General features: G+C 40.8%; 1 protein-coding gene across 1 annotated transcript; it reads right to left on the reverse strand.

The window, feature by feature from the left end:
* Positions 1 to 14,038: 14,038 nt before the first annotated feature.
* lrfn5a (leucine rich repeat and fibronectin type III domain containing 5a) lies at positions 14,039 to 21,786 on the reverse strand. Its single transcript, XM_030780509.1, has 2 exons — positions 20,399 to 21,786; positions 14,039 to 15,035 (listed from the first exon to the last, which is right to left on the reverse strand). The coding sequence occupies exons 1-2, from the start codon at positions 21,784 to 21,786 to the stop codon at positions 14,039 to 14,041; spliced, it is 2,385 nt and encodes a 794-aa protein (XP_030636369.1).
* Between the last annotated feature and the right edge of the window lie 2,148 nt (positions 21,787 to 23,934).

Below are 23,934 nucleotides of genomic sequence, written 5' to 3' on the forward strand. Positions count from 1 at the left end.
TCTCTGGCGAAGCTTCTCTGACTACCGTATACATTTACTGTTTGTGTTATTACATTACATGGATTGGGCCCTACCTTAAATAATCACTATTGCTTATTTAAAAATTTAATACACACTTCTTTAATCAGGATGTGACCTGGAGCTGGTTGCTGAAAGACGATTTCCTCGACTTTTCACAACAGTAATGTAGAGCAACAAGGCTGTGTCTCTGGTAATGGAGAGCCCAGTGCACTGTCTCCTGTTGGAACTAGGCCATACTAGAGAGAAGGAATTAGTCCAATTCCGAAGGATATGTGTTGATGTTCTTTGAAAGACTTGCTCTGATATATCAAAATTACTGACAGAGAACTCCCACTGTTCCTTTCATGCATCAGTACAAATGTCTGACTAGTTACAAATGACAAAAACAAGAGCGCACTGAAAATCACATCTAAAACTCCCTGCATGTCCAAAGTGCTGTACGGACCAGCTTCTTCTTCGGAATAAAAAGCTGTTATGTGATCAAGTCGGCATAATTGTCCCTGAGTCATGTCCACTCACATTTCACTCCTCTCTCTCTCTCTCTCTCTCTCTCTCTCTCTCTCTCTCTCTCTCTCCCTCTCTCTCTCTATCCAGTTATACCCTGTTTGACCCACTCCTCCTCTCTCTTTTCCCTCTGTCTCTTGCTTTAGTCTCTCTCTCTCTCTCTCTCTCTCTCTCTCTCTCTCTCTCTCTCTCTCCCTCTTTCTCTGTCTATCTGACACAACACACACACACACACACACACACACACACATGCACACGCACACGCACACGCACACGCACACACACACACACACACACACACACACACACTCCACTTACACACAAAGCACAACCACTCACACTCAGAGATCTTTGGGGGGGGGGGGGGGGCAGGGTTTGCTTGAGTGGAAATGTCTAACGCTTGCTGCTTTCTTATCTCTGCTCTCATGCAGTCATGTGTCTCTCCTGTCATGTGTCTCAGCCCCCCACCCCCCCCCCAACCCCTCCACCCCCCAAACCCTCATTAATCAGAGCAACTAATACTCACATACTCATAATCTATTTACAGTGCTGAAGGTTCAGTCACTGGCTACACTGGATGTGGAATTTAAAACTGATAGCACAATTTAATATTTGAAAAGCTTGACTGATTGGACACCGTTATCCCAAAAGACATAACATTCAGCATTCAGCTCTCTCCTCGTATCGAATCCTACTGCTTTTTTGGGGGGGGATTCATTCTTGCACTCATCTAATTTCATCCTAAAATCATGTACCTGTGCAATGGCTTTTATGTAGATAAAGTTTGTAATTAGCATATCACAATCAGGCTCAAAACACATTTGCATAAGAGGTTCAGAGTTAAATTAGCAAATGGCAAAGGCAACGACCTAAAAGGGGGGTGATGGGGGGGGTGTTGGGAGAGGGAGAGAAAGGAAGAAATAGGGGGAAAAAATGTGTTTTGATGTAATTGGATACCAAAGTCATTTATTTTGAGAACCAGTATATTAGGCATCTCTTGCAGCAGCGGTGTGTGTGTGTGTGTGTGTGTGTGTTTCTTTAGAGTTGTGATTGAAGGAGGTCATGTTTTATTCATTAGCTGTTGCTCTTGGGCATGGACACAGATGGGGATTATCAGGGAGTGCTCATCAGTGAGATAGAAGATCTCGTACTTTTTTTCTGCAAGGGTGGTACATAATGTCAGGGCTGCAGGTTTTACACCAGCTCTTCGCTTTCTATCTTTTTGGCTTTGTTTTGTTATGCATCAATCTCATCTGTTTCCTTTTGGAAATTAAATAGGTTATGGGCTGTTGCACTCGACAATATATCTGTGTAGAACACACGTAAACATGTAAATGTACAAAATACAGAGATACACACACGCGCGCGCACACACACACGCACACACACAAACACACACACACACAAACGCACCCACGCACGCACATGCATGCATGCGCACGCGCGCACACACACACACAAGGCCTCTTCATCTTCATTCTGCTTCACTTTGTCAATGCCTACCATGATGCAGTGTCGGCAAACTCAATGACTTTCGATATTTCTCACTGATTGAAATCAGGATGATAGAATGTGTTTGTTTCTGATCAGACCCCAGAAATCACTAAACTTTCACAGTTCTCTATAATCAGCATTTAAACTTTAGACAAAGACACTCAGTCCACAACACAACACAACACAACACAACACAACACAGCACAACACAACACAACACAACACAACACAACACAACACACAGCACAACACAGTACAGTACAGCACAACACAACTCCAGAGCCATGTTCAGCAATGCTAATGATAGTTAATATTAATTCATATTAGTATGACTCACTTTTAGCATCAATGCATTGCAACCCATAAAGCTACAAAGGAGCTTGCGAGATGCAGTGAAAACCATAATAATCATTATTGCTCTGTTGCTTAGATGCTGTCTCTAGGCTCGTAACTACAGTGAATAAAATGCCTGTGTGCAGTATCAGACATTCAACAGTCAATATTTAAAGTTCATTTTGCTCACTGAAAACATTTAACTTGCAGAATGTGGGTCTCTCTTCCAAAAGAAGAAGAAGAAGAAGAAGAAGAAGTAGCAGCAAATCACAAACCTGTATTGTAATGCGTCTTTGAAGATTCATCTCTTTCGTCTGGAATAAAACGCTGAAATTTCAATATGACAGAATTGAGGGTTGAGATAGCGATGTGTCATCATCTGACTGTTGAAGTCTCAAATCTAGATACCACAATAAGATCGTTATCTCTCTCTCTCTCTCCATAATCGTGAAGAGGGAAGGGGTCTATCTTGGTGCTGTCCCCTGGATGGTGTAAGACATATTTAGATTCACAGCGTGTTTGTAAAGAGCGGCGCACAGAGATTAAATGAACTGTCCGTTACTTCATTTTCCTCCTTTCCGAAAAGCGAATTGGACCTCGACGTTGAATTTTGCTCGGTGACAGATTAAAAAAAAAAAGAAAAAAAAAAAGGCAAATATTAACTCGCCACTGCCTTTCTGTTCGAACTTTAATCATTGGTGATGCTGCATTTAATGAGTGGGGTGAATTTGTTTCATCTCTGTGGCAGGAATGAGTGATTTAATTTCAGATACTATACCTCTGGGACGTGACCAAACTCAGTGTTGAACATTAATGTGTCCTCTCAGCTTTCCTTAAGTCCTCTCTCTCTCCTCACAAGACTAGTTTGACCGTCTGTCCCTTAAGATAAATATTTATTCATTTACTTACTCATTAGTCATACCAGAAAACGAATACGACATGGTAGATAGGAAATTTATGGACCATTCCCCCAATGCTCTTGTTGACATGGCATCATAATTGATGTGAGAGAATCAGTAAGAAGAGAACAGTACTTATGGAATTAAAATATCCACTTCAAAACAGTATGTTAGTGATTACTTCCATTTGAACTTTAGTGACCTTACAATTTCATTTACATAAAATGTTTTAAAATGCAGAGGCAGACCGGTTGGTGGTGTTGTGCTGATAAGTTTTCGGCTCTCACAGTAACCGTTCCTAATACGCACTGGGGTAATAAATCAGAATGCCTTGAATTAAAATCTAGAGCCAGCGTTTGAGCCTGCGCGGGGTCGTCATTCAAAGGACCTGTAAGCTGTTATCCAGAGAGAGAAAACAGAGCTGAGAAATCAATTTCCCCGTGTGCAACAGTTGGGAATTTATTTGAGAGGATTTCATAGCATTCCACTACTATGCTTGTTCTTTGAAAAACATCTAAACATGCCATTATAATGTCGCTGGCAGGTAGATTTGATTTCAAAATCACTTTTTTTTTTTCCTGAGGTTTGAGCTGGAGAGAAAGACCCTTTATGTTCTATATAATAGCCCCTTTTGGAGTTCCTTTGAAAGCCAGTAAATTGGCTGAAACTGCTCTGAACTTGGAGAGAGAAAGCATTTGCATAATGCACACCTGCAGTTCTTTTTTAATGGATTTCAAAGTGCTTATTCCACCAAAAAAAGACTCACAACTTCAAAATTTCGACAAGCTCTTAATAACTTTCAGTAAAAAGTTCGCTTTGCTATTATATCGGAATCACATTGTGGCCAATTACTTAGTTATAAAAAAAAAAAAAGTCATCCATCTTCAAAGTCCTCTAACTATGACCTATGCATTTCAGCAATGAAAGATGAGAAGTGGATCTACCTTATTACACTTAGGGTAGACCTTAACATCCAGGGCTTGTCTGTGAGAGAGAGCGCAGCCAATGAGGAGATGTGCTATCATAAATGGAAACAGACACTGAATGAGGGAGAAAAATGACAACAACAGTAATGAGATGCTCTTGTGGTCGTGTGAATTGCCAGTGAACGTAGTCCTCGTAATTGTTTACTTGTTTATCTTGTTAGAGATGCTTTTTGTTTACAGGCAATTACAGAAAGTATCTTCAATTACCTTTGCTGCTACCACCTCTGACAGAAAAACGTGTGATATAAGCCTACTTGTCTTCATTAATAAGACGAAGAGACATTTTGTTGTCTAAGTGTCTATGTGTGCGGCTTTGGCTGACACTCCCGTCCACTGTGGCTCACAATTAGCATTCTCTGTGTCAGAAGTCAGCGACCTTTGGAGTAACCTTGCGGTTAAAGTGCCTTGCAAAAAGAGGCAACTGCCACTGATCAACCACCCAAACATTATTACTATCTTAACATTCTTCACGTGTTCAGTCACTGGTTATACATACATAATGTAAGGATGATAAAAGAGGTGTAAGACTTGACATTAGCAGTATATTTATATCACTGAAGTATTAGGTAACGCTATTTTCCCAAGGAAATCGGGTTTTTTTTCTTCTAAATACAACCAAAAGAGAAAAAGAGAAGGGTGACCCCAAAAGAGCTGTAAGCATAAATACTGTGATCTTTTATCCTATATACAAAAAATCAGCAAGGAGATTCTAACTGGTAAGAAAAACACAGAGGAAAAGTGTCACCAGCTGGTGACAGCATGCTGGTTTGACTTTTTGACATTTGGTTTAAAAAAAAAAGTTTTTCTGTAAATTTGAAGAATAGTGTAAAGGCAGAAACTTTTACAGATTAAAAAGGTTCACAGCCTTCTGGACAGTTCTGTGTAAACCCTCCTGAGCTCTGTGAGGTTGAAAGAATTGGATTTGAAACAAGCCCAAAATCCAACTCCATGGTCTACCTTCTGAACTTAATCTCCCAAACGGAGTGCACAGATGGCTATATCCAGGTCAAGACAGCGGGTCAAGAACGTTTACACAGTAGTTCACTGGTTGGTCTGACGGCAGCCTATGAACTGTTTGGTCTCAGAATGATGCATACATGTACAAGAACATGAAGTGAATATAATCACACTGTCAATGTAATTTTGATTCTTCTTTGCCCTGGTTAACTCAGAGCCAAAATGTGAACTGTCAGTTGTGAGTAGAGGTAAGTTTCAGCAGGTTTAAAGATTGATAACACCATTGTTCAGGTACATCTTTTACCATACCAGCTCCTCAGGATCATTAGTATTTACATTAGTTAGTCAGGTTTTTGTTTGTTTGTGTGTGTGTGTGTGTGTGTGTGTGTGTGTGTGTGTGTGCGTGTGTGTGCGCGTGCGGTGAATGAAAGGCTCGTTTCATAATGTGTTTGGACATAGCTCCTTAGATACATACTGAACAATCCCACAAAAACCAAAATGTTAAAAACGCTCTTGAGAAAAGGTATTCTGATTTGCTCCTTGCAATTTACAGAACAATTCACGCTTTCAGATTCCACCGGCAACACAAACAGTCAAGCCCGGCGGAGTCTCAGTATTTAATACCTCACGGATGAGTAATGACCCGTCATTGATCAGTTGACTTCCAGACAGACATATTATCTTATGACCTTCCTCCTGACGTCTGGCTTTTGATAGATGCAGAGTGTCTATGAAGACTTGCCTCTTTTCATCATTTCCCTCATAGCGTACAGATCACCCTGACACTCAGTAAACACATTCCCCTCCCTCATGAGACTCTAAGAGTCTGTCTCGCAAAGTCCATTGATCCTTTTTCCGGCCTTAGCGGGAAATCGGCGTTTCCCTCCGCTGTATGTTTCGGACATGCGCTGCTGTGTTTCCGTTGCTGCTGATGAAGAGCGTTCTCTTCTTTGGGGCTCGTTAACGACCAGTCCTGTCTCTCCTTGGCCTTCCTCTTCGACCTCGACAAATCAGCGCAGAAGCTAAAAGGGGGGAAAAAAGAAAACCCTGCCAGGAAACCTTTGATCCATTTTATGGCTGCTGGAGATAATGTAGCTTTAAAGTACCCAAAAAGAAAAAAAAAATAATAATGTTCCTAGGTTTCGCGTTCATTTATGTTGGATCGCTGGAACAGGCCAAACTGAAACGTGTTCGTTTGCGACAAGACATCCAATGGAATCAGTGACCAAAAACCCTGTTAGTCGATGCGATGTCGGAAATTCTATGTTCAGATCGCGTCCACTGAAAAATGAATGAGAAGACATGATGTTTTTCTAAACGTAATTCTCTATGTCTCGGTGTAGCAATATGCACTCCTGAATAAGTATTGTTTTTATTATTTATGCCCAGAGGGTACTTTTCCATACAGTAAGTAACCTAGATTTCTGCATGGTAATTCATTCATTCAGCTGTGTGATATGCGTACACAGGTTAAGTAAGCAGGCTAAGTATGCTTGAGAATTCTGCAGCAGCGTCTCATCTGGGATTTGAACCTAAAACCATTTGTTCAGAAGATCCATTCCCTGAGCAATTCACACAGCAAAGCAGCAGCTCTGTCTTCGGAGGAGGCCTCACACGTTGACAACAGCCGTACCGCCAAGAGGCTTTGCCTTGATAAATGACCATTTGCAGGCAGTCAGAAAGCAGGGCTCCAGGGTTTGACACAGTCCAAACTGTGTCAAGAACAGATTCTCTAGACAAACTCCTTTCCATTGGTGCTAATGCGCATTATTAGGTGTTTAGCATATTGGGATTATTGACGATGTCAATCGACTCGGACAGTAATCCAGATCCACTGAAATGCTTCCCCTGCAACATGTAAGCTGTGCTGTGGTGGATAGGGGGCAACGTCACACCAAAGGACAGTATAATGACACAGAGTGGATGTTTGTCGAGGGGAAGAAGTTGTGACAGATCCAGTTGAGAGATTATTATGGATGGTGACGTGCATAATCTTAAAACTAATGGCGCTGAGGATTTATCCAGACTGTGCTGTTTAAAAGTTTACTGACGCACACTGAAGGCGCACTGAGGAGCTTTGTCAGAAAACTCTGCTATAATTCACACGACAGAGTCATTATTTTAATGTTAATGGTGATTTCTGTGTGACAGCAAACTGGCGTCCCAGTGGACCCACTTTGTTTAACTAACAAGAATTGAAAGTGGCTCTCAGGAAGATTTTGACTCACATAACACCTAAAATGAAGATAAAAGGTTGTGCTTCAGACGTCTATCATCTATATCTACATATCTCAACTGGTTACGAGGGAATTTCCTCACTGTGTTACTGCATCTCTCCATAGCCTCTCCACAGCAGACGGTCACTGAATTTGGACTTATTTACCACGTACGTTATCGATTATCATTATTAAGCATCGATCAAAGAAGCCACGTACTTTAATGATGAAAGTCTTGGCTCTGCAGATGTGTAGTATTTTACATATAACACTGAAGGAGTGCAGTTTTTCCATTAACACTGGACTGCAACTACATAAAGCATATCATAGACACAGCTGGACGCCTGAGGCTTTTTTTTTTTTTCTTTCATTCTTCAGCACTGTCTTAAGCACAGTGTCTTTTCTGATCCTTTGATCCTTCTCTTTACTCTTCCATTGTCTGTTTCTTCCCATCCACGAATGTGAAGAAATCACACTCTCTTTTAGGTGCAAATTAGTTAATCTAAAGAAATCAAATTCCTCACACACGCACACACACACGTGCACGCGCGCACAGAGAGAGAGAGAGAGCGAGAGCGAGAGAGAGATCTCCTTATGCTACACTATCTCCCAGATAACCTTCCAGTAAAGAAAATGACCAATCAGCTTCCTTTAAGAGCTTAACTGTGGGAATTTTTCTGAGAGAGGTATTGATAGAATCAACAATACCCATTCAGTTGTACCCACGGAATGTATTGACAAAGTTTTAATTGAAATTGGATGTTGAGAAATAACAAAGCGCCTTTCTTTAATGTGATAATTCAGCCTCACACTTGAAGAGCAAACAGTGATTAAATATTAGTGAAGAAAGTAATGCAGATTTCTTGCTTTAACTAAATTGAAATTTTGTTATGCAATCCAAAATCATTTCTATGGGAGAGTGAAAGAACTGATTAGCATTTAACTTTGTGAAAGCTTTGTGTGTGTATATATATTTATGTCCATTTAAATATATATACAAAAATCCACTGTATCGCATGATGGCCCACAGGAAGTTGTGTTTTCAGTAAGTTTTACCACATCAATAGAAATTAGCATTATCGAAGTAAACTTCGAGTTACTGTGATTCCAAAGCTAATTTAGCTGTCCATAATGTGTCAGAGTAGACAACATTGGGAAGTGTGGGTTTTTCTCTGTAGTAGGATGAGGTGGCAAACAAATGTAATACACGCAGACTAATTGTTAGGAAATGTGAATTTGACATTGTAGCATTGTACTGTGCATCCTTTGATCTGTGTATGCGCAAGCAGACTCTGGCTGACGTAATGCAGTCATAAAATCTCATTGAGAGAGAGAGCGAGAGAGAGAGAGAGAGAGAGAGAGAGAGTGAGAGAGAGAGAGAGAGAGAGAGACAGAGAGAGAGAGAAGAGAGGGAGAGAATGAGAGAGAGAGAGAGAGAGAGACAGAGAGAGAGAGAAGATAGTGGGAGACAGAGAGAGAGAGAGAGAGAGAGAGAGAGACAGAGAGACAGAGAGACAGAGATAGAGAAGAGTGACAGTGTGTACATGAGATCTGATAGCCAGCCCTGATATAGCGCTGCACAGAAAGGATTAATGGATTTAGAACTCACTCAGCCATTTGTCAATCAACTGCGTTTGCCAAATTAGTCCAAGGCTTTTTTTTTTCTTTTCTTTTCTTTTCTTTTTTTCCCCTCCATGTTCCTCTCCATGTTTCCACACCATGCGCACTAAGCATTTCGTTTTTGTCTCAGGCTAAAACAGCTTAAGTTTATATCTGTGCTGTGAACATTCCTTTGAACTAACAGAATGTTTCACAAAAAAAGTCTCATATTTCTGCTTTTAATCATTCATATGCTCTGCATGATGATTCTCAATGTGTCATTTTTTCTTTGTTGTATTTATCATATTTTCACACACACACACACACACACACACACACACACACACACACACACACACACACACACACAAAACCTCCAATATTTCCCTCCCATAGATGACACAGCCAAAACAACGGGGTAGGCAGGCCAGCATATTTGCGGTTGTGTTTTGATACATTGCAGCTACTGCTCTGTTGACTACTCCCCCCCCCCTCCTCCCCCCCAGTCAATGGCAGTGATTGGATGATGGGAAAACTCAGAGAAAATGAAAAAAACAACAACAACAAAAAAAGGCCTCGACCACATACACCAGTCAAGGCTAACTCATGTCTGAGACACACTAGAAAAATGTCCATGACACTAGCGGAGAAAAGCAAACAAACAAACAAAAAATAATACACTCAGGTTCCCTGAACAATTGAGCTGAAATTGAGGGGGTTTTATCCTTCTGACATTGGACTTGCTCGAAGCTTTGGAGAAACGCATTGTGATATGCAGGGGCAACCTCTCTCCATCTTTTGGTACTGTTTCCGCGAGGCCATACTGAAGAATTGTTGTGCTTTACCGACGTCTGAGAAAAAGAGAGCGATGTGGCTTTTCTTATAGTATGTATAACCGATGCATGACGCACAAGCATGAGGAGGGCACTAATGCTTTTAAAAGCAGTCCTGTCCTCTATGTTTTGGTCTGCTGCTCACTTTAAGCCGGGTCAAATTATCTCTCATCTCACTAGTCTTTCACTCAATCGACAATTTTGCAGCAAACAAAATTTCCTCTTGTATGTAAGCACATCCACTTTGCCCTCGGTGAGTCACTTTTTTGTTTTGTTTTGGGTTTTTTTTTTTTTTTTTTGTTGTTTCTTTTTTAGGCTTTTTTTTTTTAAGTTCTTTTTTAAATTACTGCCTGTGGCGATCAGTCAGGATGCACTACAAAAGCAGGATGAGGTGAAAATCCCAGTCTCTCTTTCTCTCTCTCTCTTTCTTTTTTTAGTCAAGTTCCTCCTTTCTGTGTATGCATTTATAAGGGAACCTCAGTCTGAATTTTGTTTTGTTTTGAAAACAAAATGTCAGTAAATTACAATGTAACAAATGTAAATGCATTATTGTTGTTGTTGTTATTCTACTAGCAGGAGCGCACATATATGACCTACCAATAATCTTTTCAAGAGGGGTACTCTCTGAAGCCGGCGAGAATGTAGAAAGCAAAGCTAGAGAAGGAAGCAGATTTCACCGTTTTAAGATCATTATGTATGTTTAGAGATAAAGGATTTCTTAAGAATGTCTTAAGGTTTCTTAGACTGATATAAGATCCCAGGTCTTGGTAAACTGGGACCTGGATTACGCACTATACAGAACATCCTTTAATCACATTGTGTATCTTAACCCTATTGAAAGCTTGATTCGTTTTCTGTATCGTATCTGCAAGTTAATTGCAGATATGAAAAAAAAAAAAACCATGTATTCCTATGTCATTTTTCTTTTACGGGCTATCAAATGTTCTGAAAAGAAAATTCTGTAATGCAACATCTAACATTCTTGGAGTGTGTGTGTGCGTGTGCACGTTTGCTTGTGTGTGATAGTATGTTCTGCTATTGTTCTTCCCCTTCACATTTGATCCAAAAACCCTAAGCTCATTTCGAAGACATGCCGAGCATGTTATTTCAATCCCCTGTTGCGATTCTGCATAAAACAAATACATAGAAAACTGCGGAGAAGATGGTAATCTTAGGACAATACACATCCACAGGAACAGTGCAGGCAGGAGCTGTTCTTCTGGCTCTCCTCCTTGTCCTTAGAGAAGCAAATGAACTGCAGGGAAAAAGAAGCTCCATCTCTTGATGATAGATTGGGTTTCAGTGGATGGTGGTATTGTAAGATTACTGTCCCTTGCACCGACAGTCGGTGGCTGGAGTCCATTGAGTACATCACTCCAGTTGTGCTACTTCACTTTGTGAGTGCGAACTCCAGTTAATCCCATCCTGCTGCAATAGTCGCCGTGGCGATACAGGGAGATTTGTGTAGCCAGAGCTATAAAACAGAGGCCGTTCTGTGCTTCTCACGGCACCTAGATATTGTATTATTCAGGAATCCAAAGACTAATAAATATTGGTTATATCTCTTCTGTTATTCTGCCATCTGTTCTCTCGTTGGTTAGAGGAGTTTAATGCCACACAGATGAAAACCTACTGATGAAATCTTAGAGGCGAAAATTAAGGACATGAACTAAAAAGACAGTCGCATCCCTCAATCTCCTCAGGACAGACGTGATACTTAAGGACACAGATTTACGGTATGCGTTACTTCACCAATGAACTTGCAGTCAGGGAGCGACAGTGTACTGTGATCCCGTCACGTACATCGAGCAGCAACCATTACAACTTATAAACAATTTTCACCTGACTTTAGGTTTTTGTTTTGGTTCTTCTTGTTCGGTACTTCTTGTTTTTACTGATTAGGATGCACATTTGTTGTTAAAATTTAGGTAGATTAAGATCTCTTAAAATCTATCAAAGGGCGGGGTTAATAAAAATATCCACGATGTTACAATGTTTCTCTCGATGAGATAAGAAAATAAATACATCTGTGTGACAGGGAAAGTAGGGATTTCATGTATTTGCAGAGCGTTATCAAGACAAGTTGAATTTTGGCAAATAATTTGTCAACACTATCATCTTTGTTTCTCCCAAACCCCCAAGTTTCTGAGCACAGCACATGAGGCCAGAAATGGAAAGGTTTTTTTTTTTTTGGTAAAAAAAATAGGATTTTTGCTTGTTAAAATCTCATTACGCTCTGCTGAAACTTGACATAAGAGACACTTGGGAGAACCGTGGAGACGTGGATCATCTCCGGAGCTCATGAAAGGGGGGAGGGCCTTTCACGTGTCTCTCCCTGCCTTTCTGAAGCCACTAAAGGAGTGAAGAGAAAGATCCTCCCAAAGCTACTTACCATTAAGTGTTCAGAGCTTAAGAGGGTCCAAAGCAAGGACACAAAAGCTGTTGTACACTGAAGTTATCCCGCACTGTAGCATAGCAACACTCTCTTTACAACAAAGAGAAAGGTGCATGGTAAAAAAAATAAATAAATAAAATAATCAAAAAACAAAAATCAAAGCTTTACCTTAAAAAAAGGTTTATGCTTTAGGATGTGATTCAAGTTGTGATGAAAGAGCCTTCTGTTTGTTTCAGTCGAGATTGTTATGCTTTGAACAAATCTATTATATTTGAATCAATTAGCAGTTGAGGTTTAGAGGAGCAACATTTACTAGGCTATGCACATAATGGTTCCATCCAAGCTGCTGGTTGACCAATCTGATGTTTGAGAGTTTGTGGCTTGGAGTTACATGGAGAGTCTTGCGTAATCCTTTGGATATCTAAAGAGGATGATCTGTTGTCTTAAATATGATATATGATGAGTTGTTTGAATCTGCTTCCTGCAGCTGGACACACCACACACACATTTTCCAACATTCCTGTCCCATAACAACACATTATCTTGGGTTTAATTTCTTGGTGTTGCCCAGTGTATAAATCAGGATACGCACAGGTGCAATCTTCCTTTGGCATTTAGTGGAGTTATTATTTTGTTTTTTTAGAACAATAATCCGATTACCATGCATAAACAGCTCACTACATATGACTACTGATTCTTAGCTCTTGGGTAAAAGCTATATCTTTGCCTCTATTAGGGCACGGACATAAAACTTGATGGTGTGTTTCTAAAGTACTACTTTTTGACGTCAGATGTCACTGAATTTGAGATTTAGAGGACAGATGTCTCTTAATATTTCGCTTTGCAGCTACATCTGAATCATCTCTCGCCTGTCTTAGATAGATTAGATAAATGCAAAATACCCAATCCTGTGTGAGAGTTTGACATGAGCATGTAAATCATATCACCAGAACACTTTCAACCGCTACAAAACATACATTCAACCCTTACCAGGACAAAATTTAACTATACTTCTTTCATTTTTTTTTATTTATTTTACACAACATAACAACACAGCAGTTGTTGTTTTTTTTCTGTACAGGTATTTTTCTGTGCCTCAAAACAAAGGCGATATCAATGTCACTGAAAAGAAAGCTTGAATTTTTTTTTCTTTTAAAAAATATCAATTTAATAACAAGTCCCATGTATCAAGTCTTTTAATAGTTGTTTTAGTGTCTCTACAATATGCAGGAAATGTTATTTCCTCAAGTAGAAAGGCTTTTTTGTGAAATTTCGCATGTTCCACTACATCCACATTTTTCCCATCAGATGACACTCACTTCCTGCTCGTGCTCCTGGCAAGAAGACAACTGTTATGCAAAGGAAGGCACCAGCACTTCTTTCTTGCCAAGGTGATCAGAGTTTTAAAAGTGTCGTGGTGAAAGTGTGTCTCTCCCGTTGTATTTTTTTTTTCTTTTCTTTTTTTTTTTTTGTATGGAGGTGTTGCTCGTGAGATTTGTTGGGTTGCAGAACTCCCTCTTCAAAAGAGGAGATCAGGGATATGATTCCCTCAAGGCAAGCATCCGCTTTATCGATGGGTTTTCATAGAAACGAAAATAACCACAACCAAAAAAAAAGCTAAACAGTTTGTGGGTACAAACAATAATGCTGCAAAAAAAAAAAAAAAAATTCCTGACTCACACACAGGCACACAAACACTTTCTCTCACACATAAACACGCACACACACACACACGCACACACACACACTTTATACACACTTGGTTTAACACACAGGCACGCCGTCACAAATGTTCTTACATTCACACCGTGCTTTCTAGAATCCACTCTGAACTGGAAAATGTAGATTTTCCGCTGTCTATATCCGAGTTTTCGTTTTGGAGTAGCATTCCATTCATGGATAGACTCCGCTTAGAACGCATGTTCCCAAACTTCTGTGAGCCTATGTAACAGTGATGTTTAGATAGTTCCTCGTTCAGAGAATACCTCCGCTTTGATTTCACCCCTTCAACAGGGAGCGTCAGGTACTTGGAGGAGGAGGGTCTGGGGTGTGCCCTCCTCAAGACGGGTGTGTCTTTGAAGCGGGTGGGGAGCGGAGGGGCGGGCAGTGCAGGGGGCTGCTGCAGAGAGGTGGAGTTGTTGCGGTTGGTGTTTTGTGTCTCTGCATTGGGCAGTACCTCCACCTTCTGGGGTTCTGGGGTGGGCGTGGCAGAAGGGGCGGTGGCAGGTTTTGGCGCGGGCTTGCGCTTTGGCTTGTAAGACCCGGATGAGCCGGGCGTGGTCCAACTCTGGCTCACCAGCGAGGTAGCGGTGGAACAATCCGGAAGGGAGGTCTCGGACGAGTGCGTCAGAGTGTCCGCCGGGTGAGCGCCACTCTTCTGATCCCCCTCCCCCGCCTCTGACCCCAACCCGCCCTGTTTGGACACGGAGGGCGTGACTGAACAGCCCTGCGACTGCGCCCCGTTGGTCTGAGAGTGCATGTTGGTAACCATGGTGCCCTTGGCGGAGTCGTTGCTGTTGCAAACCTTGTACCGAATCATGAGGATGACGATGAAGACGAGAACGGAGGCCACGATGATGCCGCCAATGATGATGATCATCGTGCCGCCCAGAAGCTGATTCTGCATGAAATGACAGCGGAGGTACTCTGATTCCGTGGTGAACTGAACACAACCCACCACCCGCGTAGCCGTCAGCGACGTGATGACGTCGTCGTAGATGGCTAAAACACACAGGTCGTACTGAGTCCCGGCCGCCAAGTTATTCACCAAGAAGCTTTTGCTTGTCGGGGGAATCATTCTGTCAAAACAAAGAGAGAAAAAAGGAACAAACTTAGTCAGGGCTGTGAAACAATGCTAAAAAAGTTTGACTCATGCTGGGCTCTAGACTAAGTTCTTCCTCTAGAGACAAAAGAGTGACCGGCACATGCACATGAAAACAGGAAAAAAAAAATCCCTTTGCCATATATTCATCAATATAATGTAGTTTATTCCACCATAAACTAAAAATGGACAAGATTATATTTGGAGTTGTGCGCTAATCCATGTCTCTCTCTCTCCCCATATGTATATATATATATATATATATATAAGGGTTTCCGCTAGAATGTTTTCTTGCCGGTCGACCTCAAATCAGTTTGACCATTTAATGAACAGTAACAACTAAGCAAAGGCTCAGCATTAGCCGCTAAAATGTAGGCTACTATGAAACATCTGTAACCTATAACATCTGTAGGCTACCAGGCAACATTATATTTTCTCCTTTTTTTCATTGTTGCGAAGTCCTCTGCTGCTGACTTGAAATCAAATGTATCTAGTGTGTCTTTGCAGCTTGCAACGCGCATCAGCCGCATCTCCTCCACATTAGTTTGCAGTGATAGCATTCATTACAGCTACGTTTTGTATGAGCGTCATTACTAGTCATTTTGATGAGGAAGTTTTTAATTTGTTGGGGTTTTTTTTTTTAATAAATTTTACCAGGCAAAAACCAGTAATTACCAGCTAGCGGAAACCCTGACACATACACACATACACACACATATATGTACACAAGGTGTGGCTATTAAATAATGAGACCAATGCTGTAATTAATAATGCAATAAATTCATTAACAGTGTAATTAATGTAATGCTAAGCCGTCAATCACTTCAAACAATTTGTTTCGATTTTTTGAACATTCTCTCTGGTTCTTGATGTGCATGAGCATCCACATCTGTCATCGTCTCCGACAACCTCTCGACCCTCACAAAATCAAATCTCTGGTGTCACTCCAACACACGTGCACATGACATTCGCTCTTCCCCATAAACTTCAGTTAGCCTACGAAAAGATTCGGTAGCTGTTTTATTCAATTTCATCAAAAATTTCAAATTGATGCGTTGCCCGATTTTTGAACTGACCATTTTTACGACACGTCAGAAAAAACACATCCACTTCAAGCGATCCATAACAGCAAAGACGTGAGCGGATTGAAACTTTCAGGGGTTTATGTTTATTCAGGGGTCAATGTATACCACGTAGTTTGCACGTGTGCACTGTGGTTCAATTTAGATAAGCCCAGTCTAGTTATTTAATAGTCAAACCTTGCATATATGTATTTATATGTATATACTTACACGATCAAAAGAACAAGGCTTCATTTAGCAAACAGTTACCATTCTAATTTCACACAGGAACATTAAGAGGTTGTGAATGCAATCAGTTTGGAAGCAAACTGTTGTCCTGTTCCTTGCTCCATTAACCGAAAACAGATTAATACTAAAATTTGGTTATGCAAACATACAAACAAATAAAGTTCAGACTTACTGAGCAACATGCTTTCTTTTTTTATTATTATTTAATTAGGTCTCAAACCAGGACGTTTATAATTCACACGATTTACATCCCTAAGCGATATTTCTGCACAACATTGTGTATCTGTTTTGCTCATCTTAAATGTAGCTTCTATTTCTGAAGAATTTCTTATTTAAAGTGCTGACCATAACATACAAATAGTTAAATTTATGTTTAAATATATTTAAATTTACATCTGTAGTAAATACATACTTATTACTCTACACTCTACTTTCAGGGCTGTTCTTTTTCTAACTGAAGTATTATCTCTCTCAAAACACATCAGTAAACAGCCAAATCAAATATTGACACTGTGCACATCTCTCATCTCTTTTCTATTTACCCTGCTGTAGCTATGTTTAATCAGTTAATCTCGGGAGCAGATGACTACAGCTGCAGTAAATCAGTTCCAATGGTGTATCTCTCTGAAGCTGTGTTGTACCTGCTTTTGCCCTGGGCATTGTACATGGTTAGAGTTATTCAGTTCAGAGGCGAACAATGGCAGTTCTTATCAAGCTTCCCCATACACCCCCATCTGTATCACATTCAGCTCTACAAACATTTGGCTCATTCAAAGGTCTGAAAGGACTCTAACCCCACTGCAAAACCAATTTGATAAGGAACGGGGAAGGTTCTCCAGGAAAAGAGAATCTTAAGGTTTGGGACCGTGCTGAAATGTTCACTTCCTGTGATCCAAATACAGGTCATGTAAAATGTTAATCGTTGATCAGTAATATCATGAGGTGTGCAGCAGTAAAGTTCAACTATTAATTTGGAGAGTGCTTAATAAAATATGAATAACTGAGCTCTATTTGAGAAAATGGCAGGCAGTGTTGGCAATTTTCTGCCATTAATTCATGTATGCGTGTTTAAATCTACGTGAATAAGACCAAGCCCTCAATTATTATTGTCAAAAATGATTAATGAACTACTCCTGCATGTTACACTCTCAGTAGATTACATGACAGCTTTGAGATGGCAAATTCTTTTGACTATTTAACACAAACATTTAATCAACACATTGTCTCATATGAGAGAGAGAGAGAGAGAGAGAGAGAGAGAGGGAGAGAGAGAGAGAGAGAGAGAGAGAGAGGTGATTCCAAAATGATACACAGGTGATATTTAGATGGGATTTTTGATGGAACCAGGTATTTGTGCTGTGTATGGTCATAAAATATGCAGATCAATGTCAAATTCTGCTTTGATGTTCAGAGTAAGTCTATGGGCCTCGCGAAGCTTGGACAGCTTTGTGGTGCCAACTTGTACAAAATAACCCTGAATATCCTAAAGGACATATTGTGAAAGCAATGTCGGAATGAGAAAAAAACCTTGAGAACACATCTCTGGTACATATTTTAGCATATTTGAAATGCATAACTGAAATGATCCTTATGTCAATGAGTATGGCATAATACCACCAGTTTTCTTTGAGAAAAAAAAATAGAAGACAGTTGTACATGACACTAGTTATTCATTAAGATCATAGGGGTACCAGAGACACACTATTACCCTCTGTCAGTGTAAACCTTTTATTGCAAATTACACTACTTCTTATCTTTAGCACAACAAAGCAATTATACAGTCTTTTCTTCCAGTGTTTCCATCTCTGAATCTTTGACCAAATTTACACAGTGTGCCATTGTGGCCCCATCACGGCAGAGCCAACAGAATGCTCTCCGAATATTATTATATATGTTTTCACTTCTTTTCAAGCCATCTGAAGAGGAGAAACACTGTAAAACCTATTCGCGTAAAAAACTCGTAATTGTTAAACTGAGTGGATATACATGTTTTTACTACAGCTGAAGTGTTGTTGTTTTTTTTTTTCCGGGTTTTCTTGTTTTTGTTTTTTCCCTTATCTGTTTCATACTGGATTCATGTAATGGTCTCATTTACAAAACAGGCAGAGGTCCTAGACTTTCTGTCATATTCTCTTGATTTGTTAGCACATAAATGCTTAGTGGGGAATTTAAAGGCAATCAAATTTCGATAACTAGATGGATCTCCCTCAGCTGTGGCAATATTATGAAATTGTTATAACCACCACTGCTGTGGTTAAAGTGGCTGAATGAAGTGTCGCATTTTTTGTCCCAAGTAAAATTCTCAGGAACAAAAAAAAAAACAATAATTGAACTGAAAATAAATGAGAAATTATAATGTAACAATGTTTCTAAACAAGCTCATTTCCAGCCATGAATTGCACAATACATTTTAGAATACATAATGGACATTGTACGCTTTATGATTGTGGTTTATAGTTCCCATATAACTAACTGGGTTCATATATAGTAACAATCATATAAATTGTTGTTTTATGAGCCTTTGGTAAGCTTTACCCTCTCAACCTATGCTAAGCTGACAAGATGGGAAACACCACAGCTACTGGCGATACTGTGGAATTGGGAACTTCTACGACATGGGTTTATTACACTGTAATATAGGTTATTATACAGTAATACAACATTAATGTTAATTTTGACGGCAGAATTCGTGCTAAATTTGAAAAGAAGAAGAAGAAGAAGTGAAGAGGTACTGATTGACATGAACAAAAATTGACATATGTCAACCATGTTAAGTAAAGACTGATTCATTAAAAAGGATGCTAGCTCAGCACTCTCTAAGAAAAGCGAGGAGAGACAGCAGCCATTTCACACTGCAAGCTCAAAAGCAGAACAGCATCTCTCTCTCAGATAAAGGATTGATTTCCATTCCGTGCCTTCACCCTGTACAAAGAGCACTGATTGATTCTACTCTTCATTAGATCAACACAAAAAGTGATGGATTATTTGGTAATGCACTCAGTGCGATTTCCTTCCCGACATTTTGGCTCGTCACAGCTAATTGTTGTCACTGAAGGCTAGAATCCACTTGTGTAACTGTCTTGTTCTATTGAAGCTTTTTTTAAGTTAGATGCACTCCAAAATGAATGAGGTCCATTAGATCTGTCCCGTGTCTTGTTTCTCTCTCTCTCTCTCTCTCTCTCGCTCTCTCTCTCTCTTTCTCTGTCTATCTATCTCTCTATGTCTGTATATTCTGCACTGGCTTAACTATGTGTGCATCCTCATCTGTGAGATGGCTGCCTTAAGCTCTCTGTCTAAAACACAACAGGAGCCCAGTTTACGGTTTGAAAATGTACCAATTGCAACAGTGATATTTGACATTGTGTGCTGAAGTGATGTCTTGTATCGTGTATTGAGAATACTGGAGAATATGTTGGATGATACACTTAAATATACACTACATTGCAGATGTACCATGTTTTCAGCATTTTTTAGGTTTCTTCATAGCTCAACGGGAAAGCTTTCCTCAAATCTTTTGTGATGATTTTTGGAATTCTGTAGACTATTTTAAAACAGTCAGTGAAATCAAACTGAATGCATTTTGAGTTGGTATTCTTGAAGTTCATGTTCAAACAATTATCCAATCATTCTATCTTTTTACGAATACAGATTTCCTTGTAATACGCTGATAAACATGAATCACCTGTGGACTAGTAATGACATGCTGCATAAAGGGTTGCATAATGTCACAAGCTCTCTGTGTCTGAGCACTGACTTCACTTCAATTACTCTTCAATTGTTTGTCAGTGGAAATGAGCTCTGCTTGTTAAGCTGATTGACCTTATCGGCTTTCCTTTAACAAATGCTTGCTTGGAGACTTGGCATCATTGAAGCTCAAGAAAAAGAATTTACAGAGCAGCCTTCTGTGGACTTGAAAGCATTTGAATCCCCTGTCTTATTGATTACACCAAGCTACATGTGTGTTCCAGCAGAAATAATGTTGCCCATCCAAAACCCCACATATATTCAAATGACAAACCAAAAAGCTTACCTGTAAACAAGAGAGTCATCGTATGTGCCGTTGTACTGTATCTGAAACATGCGTATCCCAGGAATATTCCTTTGAAAGTTGAATTTGATAAGTGCAGTAGAGGAAGTGGCCTCAGCTATCACCACCCTTTTGTCAGGGCTGGTCTTGGTTTCTCCAGTGTGGTTGCTGCCATTGGCCCCAGCCCTTGTAGAGGTGGATATATCCGAGGAGCCTGGATCGGGCTCCTGAATGTTGTTGGTGCTGTTTGAGATGTGGGGGAGCTTGATGATCAACAGCTCCACGGTTTGATGGGCTTCTCCAGCTGGGTTGGAAGAGATACACGTGAACGATCCGGTATCCTTCACTGTGCTGATCAGGATGTCTAGAGTTCCGTTGTTGTAAACCAACGTACGAGACGAGTTGGACACCAGCTTTCCTTCAGGGGATATCCAGTGAATGGCAGGCTCAGGATCTCCTCTAGCTTTACACCTCAGAGCTACCCGTTGTCCCTCCAGAACCCTCATCTCATGAGAGTGGCGAGTGATAAGGGGAGGCTCACAGAGAAATTCCTCCTCGGGGATTGACCAGAAATAGCGTCCAGAGAGCTGCGAAGGTGTGGCGCAAGTCTCCAGGTCATCCTCTCGGTTCAGTCGCCGCAGCCAAAGCAGCTCACAGTTGCAGTGCAGAGGGTTCCCGCCAAAGCTAAGCGCAAAGGAGGATGGGTTCAATACACCTGAAGTGGCTAGCACCTGAGCCCGCTGGAAAAGAGGGTCTGGTGGAAGCTTCTGGAGCTTGTTGGAGGTGACATCCAAACGGTTGAGTTTCTGCAGGAGGGAGAAAGTCCCTTCGGGAATGTAGTCAATCATATTGTGATCCAAGCTGAGAGTGTGGAGGCTGGTCATCTTCTGGATGGCCTCCCAAGGAATTGTCTCCAGGTTGTTGTATGACAAATCCAGCTCCTCCAGGGCTAGCAGGTCATTGAAGGCTCCCTGATGGATCTGAGTGAGTTGGTTGTTGTTCAGGATCAAGTGGTGTAACTTGGACATGCCGCTAAACGTGTCATTGCCTATCCGCGTCAAGCGGTTGCTGTTGAGGTGCAATGCTCGTAGGTTCTCAAGGTCTGCAAACGCATAGGGTGTTATATAACTTATAGTATTCCTCGAAAGGGTAAGGTCCACCAGTCTGGTCATGTTGGCAAAGTCTTTCCTTTTGACATTGGTAACAAAGTTGTCAGCTAGCCGTAGCTCCACCGTATGCCGGTCGATGTTGGGCGGGACAAATAGCAGCCCTTTTTTGGCACAAAGTGTGGCGAGGTTGGGAGATAGTATCTGACAGACACAGCGCTTCGGACAGATCTGGGCCTTCACTGCCATTCCAATAACCAACAGGCAGACAAGCAGTTTTTCCATTGTAAGTCAGGTTCAAACACCTGCAGGAAGGAAGGAGAGAGACAATTAATACACTGCTAAGAATGTCCTATTTACAGACAAGCACTGCACTTCTATTACTATTCTGTACATTAATTTAAAGGCACACGTAAATGAATATAGAAATGCTTGAGGTTTATACTAAGTGATTACAACATACAGAAAAGACAGTGAAATATTGTATGAAAAGGTGATAAGAAGTTTTTTCAAGAACAACCGAAATCTAAAAATAGATCTTAACAGACTATATGTGCAGTTTCACTTTCACTCTTACAGTACGCAAAACAAAGTTACTATGCTTTGTCACCATGATTTCATTTCTCCGAGCTCCAGCCCATTGGAGACTGAGATTAAGGACATCAGAAACTCATTTTAAATTTACTATGCCCTCATATTCTTTAATTCAAAGGCTCAGAATCGGAAACATATGGTCCATCTCTCCCTCTCTCTCGTTCTCCTCACCAGAGAGCATGACTCATGGTATCTGTGTGCTGAGGTCATTCACTTTGCATTAGAAGTGCGTGGGGGCGCATAAGAGCCGTTTCATAATACCGGAACGCAAATGGGAGAAACATTTGCGAGAGGTCCCGACACCATGGAGAATATCAGTAGTGTAATTACTTTCAGGAAAGTATGTAATGACCAGATAAGAGTCTCTTTCTCTCTCTCTCCCTGTTCAGTCATTTTCAGAAAGGGTGATGAACACATTGAATTAAGTCAAAGCAGTCACACTGAAGAGTGTGTATGGGTGGGGGGGGGGGTAGGGGGGGGGCGGTGAGGTGTCAGGAATGCGGGGGCCTAGGGTTGACGGTTCTGAGACTAGCAGTGTCTTAATAACGGCAAGACTAGGATCATGTTTCAATGTGATTCCCGGCATATCTCGAGACACATGAGACAATCCTGCCAGACCCACAGACTGAACAATTAGAGCAGCGGGTCTGTAAAAGGTGCCTTGTGTGAAAAGGACAGTAGAAAGGTACTGGAGCAGCAGACTTTCAGTTCTTTTTCTTTTTTTTTTTTGCCAAACCTACATGACAGGTCTTGTGAGAGGCTGGTGTGGCAGCGCAAGCGATTTTCTAATCTCTCCGAACGTCTCCGGAGCATACCGGAAGGTCACAGCAGCACAAAGTAATGAAAGCAAGAGTTGCTGCCCACTCACAGAGCAGACAGAAAGATCATGTTCATTACCAGACTGTAATTCTTTCTCATCGATTTTCGTTCCTGGCTGTACACACTGCTGCTGTTTGTGGGAGAGAGTGAGTGGACCCAGGGTAGAGAAATATGAGATTGTAATGGAGAGTGCTATGCAGTGCATATGTAAGATCTGCAATGGAACATTAGGTGTCTGATTCATGTGAGTAAACCTGATTCACAGCCATTCCCTGAACACACCAGACAGCGCAAAGCTAGCTCAGCAAACATACATTACGTTAAATGTGATGATTTAAGGGCCGGGTTTCGTTTTAGAATGCTAAAAGCCTGTGACGGGAAAGTGCTCATTACATGCAAAATAAAGCGAGCGTCGGACATATGAAACATCACACGGATGAACCAGACCACGCGCCGCAGGAATTCCCGGTCAGGAAATATTGCTCCTTGCACGTGGGCACGTGCTCGTACAAGGATCGAGTCTCAATTCAACATGCTTTGGCTTTCAGTCCCAATCCGACACACCTGAATCCAATATTCAACCCCCATCCCCAAGACCATGATTAGCCAAATAAAACGTGCTTTGTGTAGGATTACAGCGAAAACAAGGTCTGGAGGAGGCTTGCCAATCCCCGCAGCTGCTGTAGATCAATTTTCTGCAGCTGAAGACAATCACATTTTTTTCTACAGTTTATGGCCTCATTCAGTTCTCCACATGTGAGAAGATAATAACTGTATGATTTTTTTTTTTTTTTTTTTTTTTACAAGCTTAACTGATTCATATGCAGGCATTGAAATAGTAATATCACAAACTGCTACGGACTGTTTATCTAACTATTTCCTGCAAACACAATCCTCAGGACATCACGGTGTGTGATGTGAACCAAATTACATTTTATCCAAGCAGATTTCACATAATTACGTTTCATCAAACCGGGTGAAAGTTGAATGCATATGACACATTCATTTGGAGCCTTGATA

The sequence above is a fragment of the Chanos chanos genome, chromosome 1, assembly GCF_902362185.1.
Source record: "Chanos chanos chromosome 1, fChaCha1.1, whole genome shotgun sequence".
NCBI classification, from domain to species: Eukaryota; Metazoa; Chordata; class Actinopteri; order Gonorynchiformes; family Chanidae; genus Chanos; species Chanos chanos.

Excerpts from the sequence above, each read along its gene's own strand:
- lrfn5a (XM_030780509.1), bottom strand. The coding sequence starts at position 21,786 with ATGGAAAAACTGCTTGTCTGCCTGTTGGTTATTGGAATGGCAGTGAAG. Across the intron at positions 15,036-20,398 it reads GATGACTCTCTTGTTTACAG|AATGATTCCCCCGACAAGCA; the intron begins GTAAGCTTTTTG and ends TTGTTTTGACAG.